This window comes from Lutjanus erythropterus, chromosome 20, assembly GCF_056507025.1.
Source record: "Lutjanus erythropterus isolate fLutEry1 chromosome 20, fLutEry1.hap2, whole genome shotgun sequence".
Classification (NCBI taxonomy): domain Eukaryota; kingdom Metazoa; phylum Chordata; class Actinopteri; order Lutjaniformes; family Lutjanidae; genus Lutjanus; species Lutjanus erythropterus.
Genome location: NC_139336.1, coordinates 19,214,165 through 19,233,033, shown reverse-complemented (window position 1 = coordinate 19,233,033; position 18,869 = coordinate 19,214,165). Strand labels below are relative to the sequence as shown.

Below are 18,869 nucleotides of genomic sequence, written 5' to 3'. Positions count from 1 at the left end.
GTGACAGAGTTGCCCTTTGGTTGGTAAAAGTTTCTAGAAATCTTTGAATTGTGCAATGTAGAGTATATATTACTTTTAAAGGAACTGTGTGAATCCATGTTGTCAGTCTTGCTGCCACATTTTAGAGGCCATTACATACAGCACCCTCACAAGTAGAACTGTTCAGCAAAAGCAGAGGTTTAAATGTGGAATAAGTATTATTCTCCTTACCTTGAATGGATATTTCCTGCTGCGTTTGTCAGATGGATCTGTACCTTTGGAAATGATTAAAGAAATGTTAACCAAGGAATATCACACAAGAGTGCTGTTGCTCTGAATATCAGCACGTCTGTGATTCGGTTGTAGGCACAACCTAGCAAGCCGATTGCCGGACATAACGCACGCTGACGTTAGATTGCTAGCTACTTTGTGTGGGTCTACAAATTAGGGCATTAGAGCTCTCTTAATTGCTCAGATGGATCCATAAACTTGTATCAAGACTCTATTCAGCTCGGTCTTCTTAATAGACTGAATGTCCATGTTAAAATTTTTGAAACTCACCCCAGTGTGGACCATACAACCAGACTGAGACCACTTAAAAAGGGCGGTATTTTCCCTGATTAATAGGTCAAAAGCTGTTTAAACTGCTGCTTATGTTTCCTACTCTGTGTACTGTGTCAGATTAAAAAGTAATAAGCCCAGAATCATTACTGTACAAGGCACCTCCTTTTATTCCTGCTCTACTTGTTAGTCATTCTAACAGTTATTAGAACACCTGTAAAATTTAATAATACAATCAGCACTCTTGGAATGCCTCTTGTCTAATCAACTAATGGAACTAACTGTGTAAAACTGTAGAATCATCTGTTAATCAATCATGCTTATGTTTTTTAGTAGCACCACCATCACAAGACAAATATAAGTTATCATACAGAGTAACATTAGTAAATTCTTACCTTGGTTTGCATATGTAATATGTATATCCCTTGTAGCAGCTGTGCAGCGATGTGGAGCTGGACCCTATCGGCCATTGTCTGAGGTCCAGCTATTCCCTTGGAGCCCTGAGGGACAAAGAGTACAACAATTCACTGGCAAAGCAGACCAAGGAAAAGGGAAGCCAAAGCCAAGAAGAGGTAAGGTAGGTTCTCATCATTATATTTGTTGATTTTTAGATCCAAATAATTCAGAAGTCAAAGGCTTTTGAGGCATGTTTTTGCCACCATGTATTCAGAAAAAGGCCTACATGTCACGTCCATTACTTGTGTATTTTATTTAAATTCTGTTCTAGACTCCCATCCCAAGGCGAGGCTCGTTGAACAGATGTGACCATAAACTATCACCTGAATCTTCGAACACCCTCTCAGCCTGGGGGAGGAAAAGGGAGGAGAGTCCTGAAAGCTGGAACAAAGAGAAGAAACAGGAGGATAAGCAAGTGAAAGATGGTGAGCTTGAACAGAGAGAGGAAAACCAAGTGCAGAAGGAGATAGATGAGAAGGAATCACAGGTCCTCATCAAACCAGACTCTCTGGATAATATTGTATGTGTGCACTCCCAAGCAATCATTGGAACAACCTCAACAAATGGCCTTCTTGACCATGGCTATTGTGAGGAACATCAAAGCACACAGAACAGACAGACAGAACTCTGCCTCAATTTACAGCCTTTAGACTGTTCTGCCCTACTATCTGAGTCTGTGCAAAGATTTATCTCCCCAACACCAGGAAGCTAAATGTTAATATGTTTATGTATGCATATGGGTATCTGTTACTGTGACACAGAAGAGCAAACTTATTTTTTTTTTACGCCCAAGAATGTTGAGATAATCTTTTTAAGCAGCTGCTAAAATGTTTATTTCAACTGTTTCGTCAAGCAGTGCAATCAAATACGTTTCTACATTTATTTATAAGTTTTTGTGCAATCATATACACGGCTGTTTTCACTAATAACCCTGACACACACAAAGCATACAAAGTAATGCTAACGTTGTTTTTGTTAAAGGCAAGTCCTCAGTATTATCAGCACCGTCACACAAACAGAGGCTTACAAATGGAATCTTAAAAGGAAAAAAAAAAGAGTTAAAAATAAGAACAATTAATTAAAGACCAACCATATTTCTGATCACCTTGTTGTAAAGACCAAAGATTGTCTTTTTTTTTTAAATGTTTCTTGTGTTTTTGTGAGGACGCCAATTTCATGCATTTGTTTACTTTGTATCTAAAAGGCCTTTTCACACTGTTGTGCGGTAAATGTGGTTAAGCTTCCTGTCATTTCAATAAGGGGAAGGCGGAAGAGGGGAAGGAAGAAGTGGTTGCGGTGTACAGATTCAAAGTTCACCGTGTTGAACTTCTGCAGCGCTGCCTGGCTTTGGCCAATCAAATAGAAGGGACTGAGCATCATGGAAAAAGCACACAGCGCGGGTTAGAGAGAAGCAATCATCGATGAGCTGATAATGCAGGGATGTGAATACCTGGAGCTGTGCAACATGGTACTAACCATGTGCAAAAACAAACAAAGACAACCAAAAGAAAAACTGGGCTTGGGACAATTCCACCAAAGTAGTACATGTTTTGTGGACTACTGGGTGGATATTACCAACGCTGTGACATCCACCAAACCACCTGCCTTTCATTGCAGGCTTTGACTGTAGCAACCACTTTTAAAAATGCTGTGTTATGTGGGGGAACGCTCTTGCAGGTAGGCCATTGTCAGACTGATTACCATGCGGCAGTGTGAAAGGAACTTAAGGCTAGCTACCAGCCTTGCTTCTTCAAATGGCCAAGATTCGGTTACTGTTTCATGTGAATGCCATGTCTTTAATGTACTATTAGCATGATCATTATGTATGAAAGACATTGTTTAAGTGTCATGTTTTACAGGTTGCTGACATTATGTGCTATATCATCTGTTCAGGCATTTTAGTATACATTACAACACTGCAGCTACTTTGGAAAGTCATAAAGACATTTGACACTTTGATGTACAACTACAATTCCAAAAAGTGGAAACTAAATAAAAACAGAATGCAATGATTTGCAAAAACTATATTCATCTGAATACAACAGAAAGAAATGAACAAAGGTTCAAACTGATTAACCTTAGTGTTTTTGTAAATACACACTCATTATGAATTTGATGCCTGCAACGCATTCTAAAAAAGCTGGGATGGGGACATTTTTACCGCTGTGATACATCACCTTTTCTTTTAACAACACCCAGTAAGATTGTGGGAACTGAGAACACTAATTGTTGAAGTTCTGAATGTGAAATTCTTGGTCATTCTTGCTTGATATATGGCTTCAGGTGCTCAACAATCCAGGGCCTCTATCGGTCTATTCTGCACTTCATAATACGCTACAAATTTGCAATTGGAGACAGGTCTGGACGGCAAGCAGGTCGGTCTATTACCCGAATTCTTTAACTGTGAAACCACTCTGTTGTCACATCTGCAGAATGTGTCTTGTCGTTGTCTTGCTGAAATATGCAGGGACGTCTCTGAATAAGACATTGTCTTTATGGCAGCATATTATGTACCTTTCAGCATTGATAGGGCCTTCACAGATGTGACAGTTACCCATGATACCACAATGTGCACTGACACGCCCCCATACGGTGACAGATAATGGCTGTTGAAGTTAGTACTAGTAATCTGGATGCTCCTTTTTTATCTTTAGCCCGGTAGTCACAATGTCCATGATTTCTAAAAACCATCTGAAATGTGGATTCATCAGACTAAAGCGCACTTTTCCATTTTGTGTCAGTCGATCCCAGATGAGCTCAGGTCCCAGAGGAGTCTGCAGTGTTGGCTTTTGCTTTGCATGGTAGAGTCTTAACTTGTATTTGTAGATGCAGTGACAAACTGTATTTACTGACATTGTTTTCCCAAGCCCATGTAGTATCCTTTATACAGGGTCAAAGGTCACAGGCGTTCAAGAGACATTTTTATAGATTTTCTGAATCTTTTAATGGTATTATGGATTGTAGATGTAAAATCCCTAAATTCCTTGCAGATCTGTGGTCAGAAATATTCTTAAACTGTTGGACTATTTGTGATGACTGAGCCTTGCGAGGAACCCCCTTTAATACCAAACCATGATACTGTCGCCTGTTAGGTGTTTTTGAGCATTCCACAACTTTCCCAGTATTTGGTTGCCCTTGTCCCAACTGTATATTCACAAAGAACAATTAAGTTAATCAGTTTGAACATTAAATGTCTAATTATTTATCATTAAAATATATTTGACTAAATACATGTCAAAAATGATTTGCAAATCATTGTTTTTATTTACGTTTTATGCAACATCCTAACTTTTTGGGAATTGGGGTTGTATCACATACAATCACCTGTTATTATCATTCAATAATCATAACTATGAATTATAATTATATACACAAGAGTAATGCTGCATGTTCTCAGGAACAGTATTGGCACGGCAGCATTCACTGAAATTTTGCACCTTTTCCTGCTTTGAATATTCAGTATTTGTTCTCCTTGGTGCTACTGTTACATTCTTTTTAAATTTGAATGGCTAACTATGTGTTTATTTGTTGCTGGAAATAAACTTTTCATTTCATTCTCAACACATTTTTTCGTACAATTTTCTTAGAGCTTGCAAATGATACTCAGGATTAGTTATAATCTTACCATATCATGAAAAATTAAAGTCTATGTACTCTCTTTCAGTTTAATCAGAAGCATAAAAAACAATAATTCTATCTGGCCACTTTAGAGAAATGTGCCTTTATAACATGCTGTAACTGTGAAATCAGTTTCTTTAATACACAATTGGCAACAACTTACATTTACTAAACTTTGATATAAGGTGTTATACATTATTATAAACAATCGAATCATGCATAATGTTTTATAGATGTATTATAGCACCTGTATTATCAACATGGCTTTCTATTGTCATACATGTGAGCCAGCAGAGAAAATAAATTAAGCATGTTATTGGCTGTACAGTGCAGTCAAAAAGCAATGGAGGAGGATATTTTTTACTCTAATTCTTTTTTTTTTTAAATCTTCCAAATCACATTCATTCTCTCATTGTTTGTCAGCATGCCAGTGCACATTAGAACAGCTAGAGTAAACAGAGATAAAGAGTGGTGGGAAAGAGAAGGGGATGACATCTATAACAGATGTCCCACGCTGGATTTAAAACCAGGACACACAATGCATGCACTCTGACCTTCTGAGCTACCAGGATGTCATAATATGGATCTGTTGTTATACACAACGTCAGCAGGGGGGTTGCTGCACTAAGTTATACATCTTTTTCCGTTGTTACTTATATGGTCATGTGATCACATGGTACAGTTGGCTCAAAAGTTGAAGCCATTTTTCTGGAGTGACACCTAAAGTGTGTTCTTCCTTCAAATTCAAACACATAAATCCCCCTTTTGAATGGTCTTTGAACTTTAATTCCAGGATTTCCTGAGCGGTTTGCTTATCCAGTTATGTAAAGATGATCTAAAGGTATGTGCTACAGCCTTACATAAAGAACCGGTACACTTCAGTGGTTCAATAGCATTGCACAGAGGGATTTTGATGCTGGGGTTGCCAGCAGTTTATAACCATATATTGACATGGCACATATGTAGCTCAAAGAAAGCCCAGCAGACCTGTGCAGCCGAATGCAAACAACAGTTCATGGTAAGCTGTGGGATGGACTACACCTTTTAGCACATAAAATAAATCAATGTAGGCCGATGTTTACTCCATAATATATCATGGTGCAAAAATAAAAGGATGCACTACATATAAGAGAGCTGAAATAGACAGTGTTGTAATTTATTTAAAGAATCATTATACAAAGTAATACTCATTCATATAAAGTAATAAATTAGTAGCAATTCCTTTTCCACTTAAATTTTGTGAAACAGCACTGGAATTAAAATGTCTAACAAAAGACTGGTTGGACTGCTGGGTCCTTAGTAAACATATTTCTTTCCTAACTGAGGGATTAAGAGACTGTTCTCTACCAAATAGGTCTGCAAACTATTTTAACTTTGTGTACATGAAAAATGTCCAGACATATCGTCTAACAGACAGACAGAAATTCATAAAGATGTTCCCTTACTGCTGCCAAACCTCTTAATTTCCTGCCTACCCTGCTCTGCTTTACTTTCAGTAGCCGACCAGACCAGAAAATATGTAAGTATTTGAACATAAGAAATGGGACTGCAACTGTTATTTCTATTAGGGATTGATTTGCAGATTATTTCCTCTATAAATCAACAACTGTTTTGTCTATGAAATGTCAGAAAATTGTGAAAAAAATACCTGTTACCCAAGGTGAGTAAACACATGTTTTGCTTTAAAACAATTTTTTGTTTTAAAGGGACTAAAATGATTAATAATTTCTTAAAATACCTGCTGACTGACTTGATTAAATGAGTAATCTGTATCCTCTAGGTAGCATAAATGTGCTCAATAATTTTAACATCGATCTGCCAATTAGTGTTCAACATTTTTGTGTACATCTTAAAATATTGGTCTGATGGTGGTACTGTTGGAAATAGTGTTGTCACGATACTGGAATTTCTAAGTTTGATACAGTAATTCAAAAAATATCTATATTCAATGCCATTTTCAATACGATGGGGACAATTTTTTGAGTTTTAAAAGATAAATATAACAACATGGAACATGAAAACGGATACAGCAAATAAGACAAGTGATGAGAAGAAGACTGCATTGTGAGTCATATATTGCTGCTTATTCTTTGGAAAGCCGTGATTTGGTGACCAAAGCTCAGTGAAGTTACAGGAAAAACTTCAGAGCTCAGTAAATAAGCAGCGTGAAGCCAGGAATGAAGTAAACACTGGTAAACTGTATTGTCAGTGACTATCAACATTGTTTTTTTGTTTTCATGGTCAGAGCTCATACTTCTAAGTAACAGTTTTCGTCTTCATTTTCTTCACTTGGCTTTACGAAATCCTCATCCTCAGGCTAGGTGACAACAACATAAGTGAGTTACAAATTTTTTAGGTATGAATCTGCCTACTTGTGAAGGAAGGAAGGATTAACACTACACTCCCTACCCCCAGGCCATGAATTGTGCAGTAGTGTTGAACGCACAGTGTGTGTAGAAGCTTGAAGAATGCACTTTCTTTACTGACCACTAGAGAGCATACCAACACCATGCCACTAGAATCTAGTTAAACTTTAAAACCTGCTTCACTGCCATATCACAGTAACTATATAATGGAAAATAACCGAATGAATAAATAATGATGCACCTTATCATAAGCTTTACAGCATACTACACCCTCTGCAGTGTGTCAAAGAATAAATAACTTCAACACAGTGATAGACTGGATATTAAGATATTAAGTTAGAAAAACAAAAATAACCATAATTCTAACTAGAAACTGACCTACAGTGTATTGTAATGTATCTAATGTATGTAATGCATTTCACATATTGTACCCGGGGTTAAAGTGTGTTTTTCCTGTGGAATTGGGCTACTTTTTAAGTGCAGTGGGAGGACACACATCCATATTTTACATGAAATCATGTATTTATACCCAAATCCTACCAAACTGACTCAGCCCACATGGACCTGGCTGACATCACGTGCATGCACACACAAACACACAAATATGACATGCCTATGCTCTCTGCCTGTCGGCACCAATTTTATTGGCTGTCAGACTGGTTTTGTCACACAGACCTGGCAGCCATGATTGTACCACCTATATTCATGTTTGTTTTTACACACAGAACGCTCCACGAATAACTGTTGTCCATGTGACTTGTCTGTCCTGTGTACAGGAGGCATCTAGTGGAAAGAATGACATCACTGTTCAGTGAGGCAACAAGGAAGGCTGATGCCCCATCACGTGTTTAAATATTTCTTTCAGAATTTTCATATATTCTTTTTAACCACTGACAATTCACTTCCTGACTTAAATGACAGAGCTTTCTTTGACTCAAAAATAGCAATACAACCATTTTAACTCCTTGTTGCTAACAAGCTAAATCCAATTCATGAGAAAGATATCACAGTAACATTAAGCATTTCATGAGATCTTTTTTATATCAAATATAGAGACCTTAAAGAGAGACCTCTGAACTAATCATGCAGTAAGGTTTCAGTGAACAGGTGGAACAAACATGTGACTTTGAGGGGTTACAGAGAGGCTGTGATTTGTGAAAAGGGCCTATTTAAGAGCTTACATAGCTACATAGTGATTGAGGTACACTAATCTCTTACATAAGAGACACCAAGAATGAAGAGGGTTTTAGGTTCAGACAATCAACGCTAACTGTACTGTGTAAACGAATCCAATACAGCCTAAAATCCAATATCCAATCTGATAACATTATTTGTTTGCCCCAGAATGGGACCCGGTCCAGTGCGTACGTTTTTTGTTTTTCAACTTGAGCCAAGCAAAAAACAAAAAACATTAATGTATCAGAATTAGTGAAATGTTTCCTGGTTTAATTTGTTCAATGTTGACATTAGAATGGCAAGTTCTCTCTGTATTTTCGAAAGAAAATTAAAGACTTGTTTTTTTATTCAAGCTTTTATTTTGGAGTGATGTTATGGCCTTAGTTTATAAGTTTTAATCATTGTTTTTTTTTTTCATCATTTTTACCCCCATGGTTACTTTTATTTTGCTCTATTGACTTTTTGGATTTTTAACATTTTATTTATGCAACTTATTCTTGTAAATCTTTTATTTATTGTTGTTTATTTTGTTCTATGTGCAACATTGGTTCACATATAATAAGGGAGGCTTATATTTCTCATACAAACCAAGATAGAACATCTTAATTCCGGCTGTCATCTGTGTCAAAAATCTGAATATTTATACAGTATGAGCAGAGGAAATTTATTGTGTTCCAGCTGGATGTTTGTTTGTTTTTTAAAGAAAACATCGTAAAAGCTTTAATTGGTTGTTGACAGTTTGTTGAACGCTGAGTTTTTGTTTCTCAGTGTTTGCTATAACAGTTAGAAAAACACTTCAGGTTAGCTTTACCTAGCTAGCCTGGTGGCTCAGATTCAAGCTAATCACCAATGCAGAAGTGTGAAATCTACATGCTGGGGCTCGTTAGACTACTCAACTGTCGCAAAATCACATTAGTGAACGACTCCTGAGAGGGTTTGCCAACTGTCAGATAAGTAGTGATTTGGTCCTTTTTGCACAGTGTGGCCAGGTTTTATCATTTGCCCCAGGAGAGCTAACGTTTAGCTTGAACTTTGAGCTTAACGTTAGCCCTAAAACTGCTAATGTTGCAGTTAGCTTTGGGTGTTAGCTCTACTACAACTCACCTGTTCTGCCCCTCCGTGAGTGTGTGTGTGCAAGTCCATGCCTGCTGCTGCTGCTGCTGCTGGCTCCAGTCAAAAACCTCACACACACACATGCAGTGGGTGTGTGAACCCTCCTACCGGCAGCCAGAGGGGTTTAGCTTATATGCGGAAGTTTCAGTTCCGCTCAGTCCACAGTTGACTCAGAAGCTGAGAACAGACGGACTAAAGTCACGCTTCTCCCTGAACTGAACAGCAGACCCGGCGGCTTCACGAGGCAAGGTGAGTCCTGTCTGTACACTACATCTGACTAAATCTCTCACAGAATGAGACCGGGAGAGTCGCTGCTCGTGTTATCAGTTTACTTCATGTTCCTGTCACAAACTTACAATTAAAAGAACATTAAGCGCATCGAAATATGCAGCGACTTTATTACTTTTCAAAGAATATAGGATTTGTTTACTCCTCCTAGCAGGGTTACACGTTTATTTTACTGCCCTGGTGTTTAAGCAGTAACAAGTGGGCAATAAAATTCATCAGAAAAGTGCAGTAATAATGTCAGACATATGCTTTGTGTCACACCCACTGAGGCAACCACATTAAAGTTGCGTTTCCGTGAGAACTTCTGTGTTTTCTCCAAAGTAAACACACAAGTGAGGACGAGCTGAACAGTTACCAACTTTTGTCCCCTGAGAGCAACAGAAAATCTTTATGGTAGTTAAAGTATCACCCGCAGAAGTTACATCATATTTGATGCTCTGGACCAGTGTATCCACATCATAGTGATATTGTGATATGAGAGTAGAAAACATCTTAGATTTTTGGATATAATTATATCGTGATAAGGGATAAGTGTTGTCTTTTCCTGATTTCAAAGGCCGCATTCCAGTAAGGTCGTGTACTTTTATGAACTTACCAAACTGTTCTAGCTGTTCTATTATTTGCCTTTTCCCATTTAGTTATTATATCCATATTACTGCTGATTATTTATCAAATATCACCCTTTCAATATCAATTTGAAGGTATTTGTCTGAAAATATCATGATATTTGATTTTCCCTAATGTTTGCACTATTTGAGAATTTACAGTATTTTATTTTAGAGACATTTTCTCTGAATTCATTATATTATTATAAACATTAACTACAATAATATGTATTGATAATTAATTAAAACTTGTTTATGAATTCATGTTACACTAATTATTGATATTGTATTAATGTACAATGCCATTTAACTGCTGCATTGAAGATGTCATGCAGCCACCCACCTCGTAGACTTACCACACACTCAGGTAAAGTACTTAAATTAATGAAATGTGGAAATTTTGTTGTAGATATATTTAATGTAAGAATGTGTGACATGTTTGAAGAGCACTGAGGTTAACTGTTGCTTTAGACTAAACATATGTCATCAGCCTGTGAACAAAAAGTGTTCCATAAAGTCAGGTTGGAACAAGTTGTCCTGCTGACAAATGTCAAGTTAAGGACACTGAGTGATACATTTGACTGTCAGACTGGTGTAATCTAACAAAATGTAACTTTTTTTTATGTATTCATGATAAAAAAATTTGTTTTGACAAATTGAATGCACACTAGTGACTTATAATGCAGACCTAGATTGTAAAGACATACTCTCACTCTGAGAGTCAATACATCCTGCAATGATGTCACCGCACAACATTGTCTCATGAAGTGTTGTGAAATGAGGATGACGTCTGAAACTCTGAACAGGCAAATCATACACTTGGGAACAAAGAGATTTTCTTTACAATACCTAAAGATTACTTGAAGGGAACATGACTCGACACAGCTGTAGTTTGACACATGCAGCAGAGAGGGAGGTCATGGAGGTCAGGGTTGAATGGCACTTAAATACAACTCTGTTGAACCCTGTTTGAGTCCTAATTAAGAAGCTTTTCAGCTGTGAGGAGAGTTTTAATTTTCAAAGAATGTTTTTCAACCACGACTAGGAAGTTACCCTTAATTTTAACCCAAATATCCCCCAAAAACCCTGTATGTTTCCAGTTTGCACATCCCATTTATTGCAAATTCAATAACATTGAATTTCACTCTCAGACTATTTGGGTAGTCTGCCTATTAATTGGATTGAGCAAGTTAAAATAACATCTACTACAAAAAGTATGTTTGAGATTTTAGATAACTTGGTCAGTGGGTCCCAGTTGTGCTGTGCTGAAAGAACTGTGTTTAATCTTGTTTTTGGTGCAAAAGTGTTGACATATTTATTACAATAAAGTGCCATTATGACCGGAACTTGGACGATAAGGTGGAAAACAAGCAGAAATATGCTCAAACTAGCTCAGAGAAGGGTTGATGTGGCTGCTGCTGATGAAATGCTTGTGCAGAGCTCACCAGTTCTTTTCTGTGTGTGGGAACTCTAAAAGGTGTGTCTGCTCATGTCTATGCATGATATCATTAGAGATTGCAAAACAAGCAGGGACATGAGATGTGCCTAATGTTTGTTCTCACCATATTAGGAAAAGAAATGCCTGACATGTGGGTCTAGTGTGACTTGTGATCTGAGTTTCAGCATAAACTTTTTTTATGTATCCTCACAGAAATGTCCCAGTTGGCTTTGAAATCTAATCCTGAAAGAATTCAGTGTGAACAAATGACATAGTCGTAACAGATATTCAGTGCTGTGTTTTCCTCAAGGGTTGCTCCTCAAGCCATGACTTTTGGCCCAGAGATCTTTGTGTGTCTTGTGTCACCCCAGGCAATTAAAGGGGCAGTTCGGATTATTTGAAGTGGGATTGTATGAGGCACGTATTGAATATCAGTGTATGGTGGTCCTTGTCTTGTCCTTATCCTTGTCTTGATTTGTTTATTTGTTTGTGTTATTGTGTGACTGAAAAAGATAGCTTGGATTCACAGAAGTCACACAATAACACAGACAAACTAAGAGATTGAGGCAGTGGTAGACCAGCAGTTCCTGTGTTCTAAGAGGTAAAATGACTGATTTCACATATGGAGCTTGGCTATTTTGGAAAGAGCAATATTTGGCTTACATAATGGCCGTTTCCCGTCAGAAAAGGCTATCCGATGGCACATGAAATGTCAAACAAAGCTTGCAACAGTGTAAAAGGTGTCATTAAGTTATTTATGTTGAGGTTAAGATGTTGGCTGCTGTCATGATTTTGTTTTAAAGTAGTGTCGGTGATTTTAGCTTCAATAGGTTACAGTAAAGAATGAGTTAGAGTTATTCTTACATGGATGTTTCTCAAATAATGATGCAGTTTGATGAGTTTAAATGGAATTGGTTGATTCTTTTCAGTTTTGATGTATAGGAATATCCTGGTTTAGGCCTTGTAATTTTCCCTGAAAACAAACCTCTTGGCTCACCTCAATGCTAAGTCACCTTGAAGAGGGAGACACCTGTCTTCAGTTGGTTGCTGTCTTATTATAGACTTGCATGTTCTGGTTGTGTGCGTGTGTGTATTTGTGTTTAGGTATGTTAGTTTGATTGTGAAAGTATGTTGTATAAATAGTAGAGCTATGTGCTCCTCCGTGCTTTCCAGGTGTTCACCACCTCCTCCCTGTCACTTTCACACGTGATTTTATTTCTTCTCCCCGCCTCCCTACCGCACCCTTTTGTGGCCGCTCTAACTGGCTTCTGTAAAGAGCCTGTTGCCCTCCGGGTGTGAGGGTGAGACAGCGTGCATAGGCCAACTCTCTGATTGGATGTGTGTGTCTCGTGCATCTGACCAGGTGACGGGCTGCAGCAGGTGGTGCTGCGTCCCTGAGGGAATTTGTGTTGGCGGCATGACTTACAACCTCAAAATGACATGTCTGTGAGATGACAAGGCATTATTATTCATGAAATACGTGTCAGAAAAATATGTTTTCCCTGCACTGGCCAGCACACAATATTTGTTTATTTTTTCTGCAGTGAAACATTTTAAAGGGATAGTTTGGATTATTTAATATGGGGATGTATGAGGTACTCATCGATAGTCGTGTGTAGTGTCTTACCTACAGTAGTCCAGTTTGGAGAAGCAGAGTGAAGCACCAGCACGGAAGCTAATCAATTAACTTCTGTGGACAGGGTCAGCAACAAGTGGTAGACCAGCAACTCTGGTGGTCTGTGAGGTTAAATTATTGATTTCCCCTGTGGAATTTGGTGGGTTTGGAGAGAGTGATAATCGACTTATATAGTGTTGGTTTCTCATCAGAGTAGGTACACATACACTTAAACTGATATTGATTTTTTTTTTTAGGTGAACCTTTTTTGAGTGGCTAAAATACCTTTTGTTGCCAACCCTGTCCACAGCAGCTCATTGCTCGGCCTGTTTGCTGGTACTCTGCTGTTTGCATCTACTCTGGGTAATATACAACCTCACATCAGAATATCTGAACTATCCCTTTAATTGATTAGTTTAAACAAGTCACATTCACACGTTATTCCATCCATGGATCGAAGTGAAATCCTCCTCAGCAAAGCCAAAATTAAAATGGCTAGTATTCATATATGTCTCATTAGCATGATGGTTTAAAACTTAAAATTTCAGTACCAAATGAAAACTCTGTATTCACCCTCAGCTTCTCCAATTTGTCCAACAGAAACGCCAGACCTTTAGTTCATTACATCAGTATGAGTCTTAGCTTTCTTTGGTTCTCAGTTGTTCTCTTCTGATAAGCAGTGAACAATGCAGCCAACTGTTTTCAAAGTTAGACTTGCCTTTGCATTTCCCCCTTTTCCATGTAATTGCAATGTACTATACGTGACATTTAATGCTTGTGGGCTAGCCTTTGATGTCATGTTTTCATGTCAACATTCACCCTTCCTGTTAGGCGGGGCAGAGGTGACACATTTCCACATGATCTGAGGTTTTTCTGTGAACCTGCATACACACAGATCCACTACAGCCTGTTAGTTTAATACTCATACCAGACCGGAAAGTAAAGTGTATTCTGCAAATATGCTGTACATATTTCCTCAATCACCAGCCTAATAAATTTAATAATGCACTAAATTTTAACATGTGACTGCACTTAACCTCAGTCCCGCTTCCAATAAATAGCTTGCAGCTTCAATTTTTCAAGGGGAAAAGGAATGCATGACAGGCAGGGCTTAAACCAGTGAAACTCAATAGTGCATGAAATATTTTACTTCACCAAATAGCCTTTGCTGTGTCTCACTTTTGGAACTGTTCATATAATTTGAATGAAAGTATGTACAGTCAGAATACAGTATTTGTATCCATCCATGAGGTAATGTGGGCGATGGTACATTTAGCCATTGCGATGTTTGAACGTTACGGAAATGGAAGGCTTAACCCGCCCTCCAATGAAACCTTGAACTGTCAAGTTTCCAACCACCCACCATGTGTCTGGCCGTCACCGTGTCCCTAATACGCAGCCCAGCAGCATCACAGTGGCCTAAGGAAAGGCCATTGCTCAGTCAGTCTGTTCCATACTAGGGATTAAAAGGTGTGCGTGCATGTGAGATATTCTATCAACATTTCAACATCTCTTAATCACCATTTCTAAACCCCAGGAATGAGTGCTAAACATGAAACAGGCAAATTGCTGTTCATAAGATCATGCCTCACTGGGAAGTGGAATACCAAAAAGCTTCCCAGTCTGTTTGGAAAAATGCCTTTTTCTCCCAATGCCTCATTTTCAAAATGCTTCACTTGCCTCTGGTTTGTTGGTTTAATCCCCTGTAGGATTGGGCAGTATGGTGGTAAAATTTATGTCAGTGTACATTTTAAAGCATGGATGGTAATGGTATATATCACAGTATCACAGTTTTTCTTAAAATTTCAATATAAATTCCTCCTTAAGAGTTAAAGCACTGGTATGCCAACTGCACTCTTAGCTGTATCGCTAGGACGTATTTAATACACATTACAGAGGTATTTTACAGACATTTATTGTGCAAAACTGGAATAATAATTAGAAATTAATATTAAACCTTTTTCTCAAGTGTTTGTGTGCAAGTATAAGGTTATCATTTTCTACTCATCTGACTTTTTAAACCTGAACCATGTCTATATAAAGAAAGTTGCACCTCTCCTTCTCCTCATTGTGCTCACTGTTGCAAATTGTTACAAACAAGCTAAAGCAAAACTCGTCTGTATGTAGTCTAACTTTATTATCACACTGCCAGTGACATAGATAAAAACAGCCAAACATGAACAGCTACATTGTTGCTGAGTCGTCAATGTTGTGTGTGTTTCTAGTTTGTTTGTGTGTAGAGTCAGCAAACGTTGATTGTCAAGCTGCTTTTTTGTTGCCGTTGCTGATGTTGCAACATGATAAAAGGGCAGGGTTAAATAAAACTTTGAACTGTCTAATAGCAAGTCCTTTGTTTACAAAGCAAAGGAATTGTGGGAAGATGGGAAGCGGAAACGGCAAAGCAAAAACATATGATAGTTGATGCTTCGCCGCAACATTGGAACGCTGAAAAAAGGCTGAGGCCAGCTCCACTTTGATTTGTAGTGCCATGCCCAACATGTGATAAGTGTGATAAGTCCAAAGTACAGCTCCAGTCCAGAGTTACTGACATGAGATTCTTGTAAGGTAAACAAAGGATTATCTATTTCTGATTGGCTGGAGGATGTGCATCAACACCATTTAATGCTTATATGCTCCTAAAAGGTTTTTCCAAGATAAAAAAAAAAAAGTCCAAAATGTTCAGTGGTGGTAGGGGAATAATCCATTCTGATGTGTGCATTAAAGGATTTTAACTCTCTCTCATTGTATTTGACTTCCTGTTGCATAATAAATCCTGCAGCACACGCCTCAATATAGATTATACCTTACTTCTTTATTTGCCAGTCCAGTGTATCTGTCCACTAGCACATGAGAGGATATACTGTAAATGATATATTACAGACTCACTATTGCCCCCGTGGTATAAACAGCATTGCCAAGGATCTGGGACCTGTTCTAAAGCTGTCAGCGGAGAGCCAGAAGCTTCAGAATAGAACTATTAATAGACTGTTGTACTTGAATTTAGATAGCTTTGCTGTGATAAAGTTAAAAAAAGCCATAAGACCGTGACACACAGTGGCCCTAGCAGGTCTGGTTAGATGTTGAATGAATATTCTTAAGTGTTTCAGAAGATTTTTATTTATTTCAAAGCACAAAGTGTACAATGGTATACTTTTATGGAGCATAGACTCATCATAAGGAAAGCTTCTGTTTGGGTCGGGGCTTCTGGTTGGGTTTAGCATAATTGGCAGTTTACAGTGCTCTACCTCGAAAATAGTAATCTTTTCTAAGAGCCAGTTGTTGGCTGCATGCGTTACGCTGTTTGTTTACTTCACTTTAATTTTTGTCCTTTTATTCTTCTTTTTATTCTCTCTTTTGTCTGTGATGTTTGTTCTGCCACTGTGGAGTCTGTCGGATTAGAGCCCTGTTAATATGGGTTCATGCTCAATTGAGTGTAAAGTATCTGTTCGTCTGTCTCCAGGTAAATCATGAGCAGCAGCTACAGCGTCTCCCTGGCTGGTCCTGCCCCCTGGGGCTTCAGACTGCAAGGAGGGAAGGACTTCTGTCTCCCCCTCACCATCTCACGGGTGAGTGGAACGCACACCCACACAAATACACACACCACTTATGTACCCTTCACTCCATGACAGTCACCTCTGAGGAATGCTGCCCATGCTCACTATGCCATTTGCCTAGTCAGTGATGAAAGTGCGTGTGCCATTCGTCTCCCGTGTGACACTCGCTGCTGGATTTAGACACCTTCTCTAACAGTTCGTGGCCTCTGTCACTCAGTCTCCAGTCAAGGCTGTGACTATTGTCATAATAATGTTACATAACTGAACTGTAACCACAACATCCGCCAATTTAAAACAAAAAAAAACTCTCTTGAATTTCTCTAATGCCTTTCAGGATATATTTGGAGGATTAAGCCGATAGCTGTTAACGGCTGCTGTCATTTTGGTCATTCAGATGAGCGATAGTGCTAAATGTCCTGGCCTTTGTCCCTGGTATTAGTCCTGATGCGAGGCACAGGAGACTACGTGTCCTGGATCTGTACTGGAAGCATCACAACCTGTCCTTAAACGGCCCATCTGCCTGAAACTCTAGAAAGCCACAGTGGTTCTGTAATAACTATTTGGGACTTTGGGCCACATGAGCTCAAACTGGGATTTGACTCTGACTGACCAGGTTCTGCTGAGCCCTCAGCTGGGAGAAAGGGTGTTTGAAGTACCGGCCTGTCTGTGAGATAGGTCCAGCCTCAGCCTGTGAGAAATAAGGGTTTCAAAAGGGCTCTTCCTGATGTGCTGTGGTTCTACCCAGTACAATTTGGTCCTGAAGAACCCTTTTTTGAAGGAAGGGTTTCAACAATCCTTGACAAACCCTCTCTCTAGCTCTAGAAAAAAAAAACGTGGAATATAAAAGGGTTCTCAGTAGAACTCTCAGATGGGTTCTTCTCTGGAATGTAGAGGGTTTCTCAGAAGAAGCCCTGGGTGGGTTCTGAAACCCTTGGAATATAACAGGGTTCTTGGTTGAAGCTATTATGTGAATTCTAGTTAAAATCCTTGGAATATAAAATAGATCTTGACAGAAACTCCTGGGTGGGTTCTTTGCATATAGAGGGTTTGTCAGTAGAACCCACAAGGCCGGCTATAAAATCCTTAGAATATAAAAGGGTTCTCAGTAGAACCCCCTGGGTGGCCTCCAGATGAAACCATTGGAATATAAAATGCTTCGTGTTGGAACCCTTGGGTGGGTTGTTGGAAAGGTGGAAAGAGTTCTCCTTCAGAACCTCTCATAGTGGGTTGTGGATGAAACCTTTCACAGATGGTTCTAGGCAGAACCCTCAGAAAGGGGTTCCAAACTGGAACCCTTATAAAAGGTTCTACCAGGAACCATAAAGTGTTCTCTTATAGGGACGAGCTGAGGAACCCTTTATGGTTGTAGTTTGCCCTTTCATTTCTTCGAGTCATGCTGTTTATGTTAATGGTTTAAGGGCTTTAAATGCAAAACATTTTCATGCTTGTACAAATTAAAAGAAGTCAGCGGTGCAGTTTATTGTTGGTCTGTCAGTTAGCAGTATTTTTCAACCTGAGGGCATCTGAAATGTCTCAATTATACTAACAAAGCTTCATGTCAAACAGGATTGAAGGTAGAAAACTTGTCCTCTACCAGTGTAGTCCTTTCTCCTGCAGAATGAGCGCTGTTATTCAGTTCCTGCTGCTTCCTGTTATGTAATTGTAATCTCAGTGTCACGACCAAGGTCACTGACTCTGTTTATTTGTTGTCTGCTGGATCGGTTACAGAATTTTGAAAGTTGTGTATATGGGGAGGAGAAGTGGCTTTTCTCAAGTGGAAATGGGACATGGTGTGAGAAGGCCAGCATATCTGCTCAGACTATTTTTATGTCCGTGCCACTATGATAATAATGGAATGCAGGACATTATGTTGTCACAGTGGCATGTAGCTGTCTGTAGATGTTTTAACTTCATGTCTCCAGAACATACATGAATGAAGCACCTCCACACTTGTCACCTGATTGGATATTAGAGCTCCTTAATATATAGAAATAGATAAAGCTTTTTCAGAAAGGAAGAGGAAGACAAAATCAGCATCAAAATGTCCCCTTTTCTCTCTTGCCCTTTCAAATTTGGAAAACAACATTTGCTCAAAATAAA

The 18,869-nt window shown here is 38.7% G+C and overlaps 1 protein-coding gene and 1 long non-coding RNA gene across 3 annotated transcripts in view; one reads left to right on the top strand and one right to left on the bottom strand.

Moving 5' to 3' along the window:
- Positions 1-9,328, bottom strand: part of LOC146308381 (uncharacterized) — a 115,954-nt gene extending 106,626 nt beyond the window's left edge. For both annotated transcript variants that reach the window (XR_014772607.1, XR_014772608.1), the window contains exons 1-3: positions 9,261-9,328; positions 936-1,040; positions 211-254 (exon numbers count right to left, since the gene is read on the bottom strand). This is a non-coding gene — a long non-coding RNA (uncharacterized LOC146308381). The remainder of the gene's footprint in view (positions 1-210; positions 255-935; positions 1,041-9,260) is intronic.
- Positions 9,329-9,365: 37 nt separating this feature from the next.
- The window catches only part of pdlim5b (PDZ and LIM domain 5b), a 52,712-nt gene continuing 43,208 nt past the window's right edge, over positions 9,366-18,869 (top strand). The window contains exons 1-2 of the mRNA XM_084745536.1: positions 9,366-9,518; positions 16,676-16,781. Coding sequence (XP_084601662.1) covers positions 16,683-16,781 — 99 coding nt within the window. The 5' untranslated portion in view covers positions 9,366-9,518; positions 16,676-16,682. The remainder of the gene's footprint in view (positions 9,519-16,675; positions 16,782-18,869) is intronic.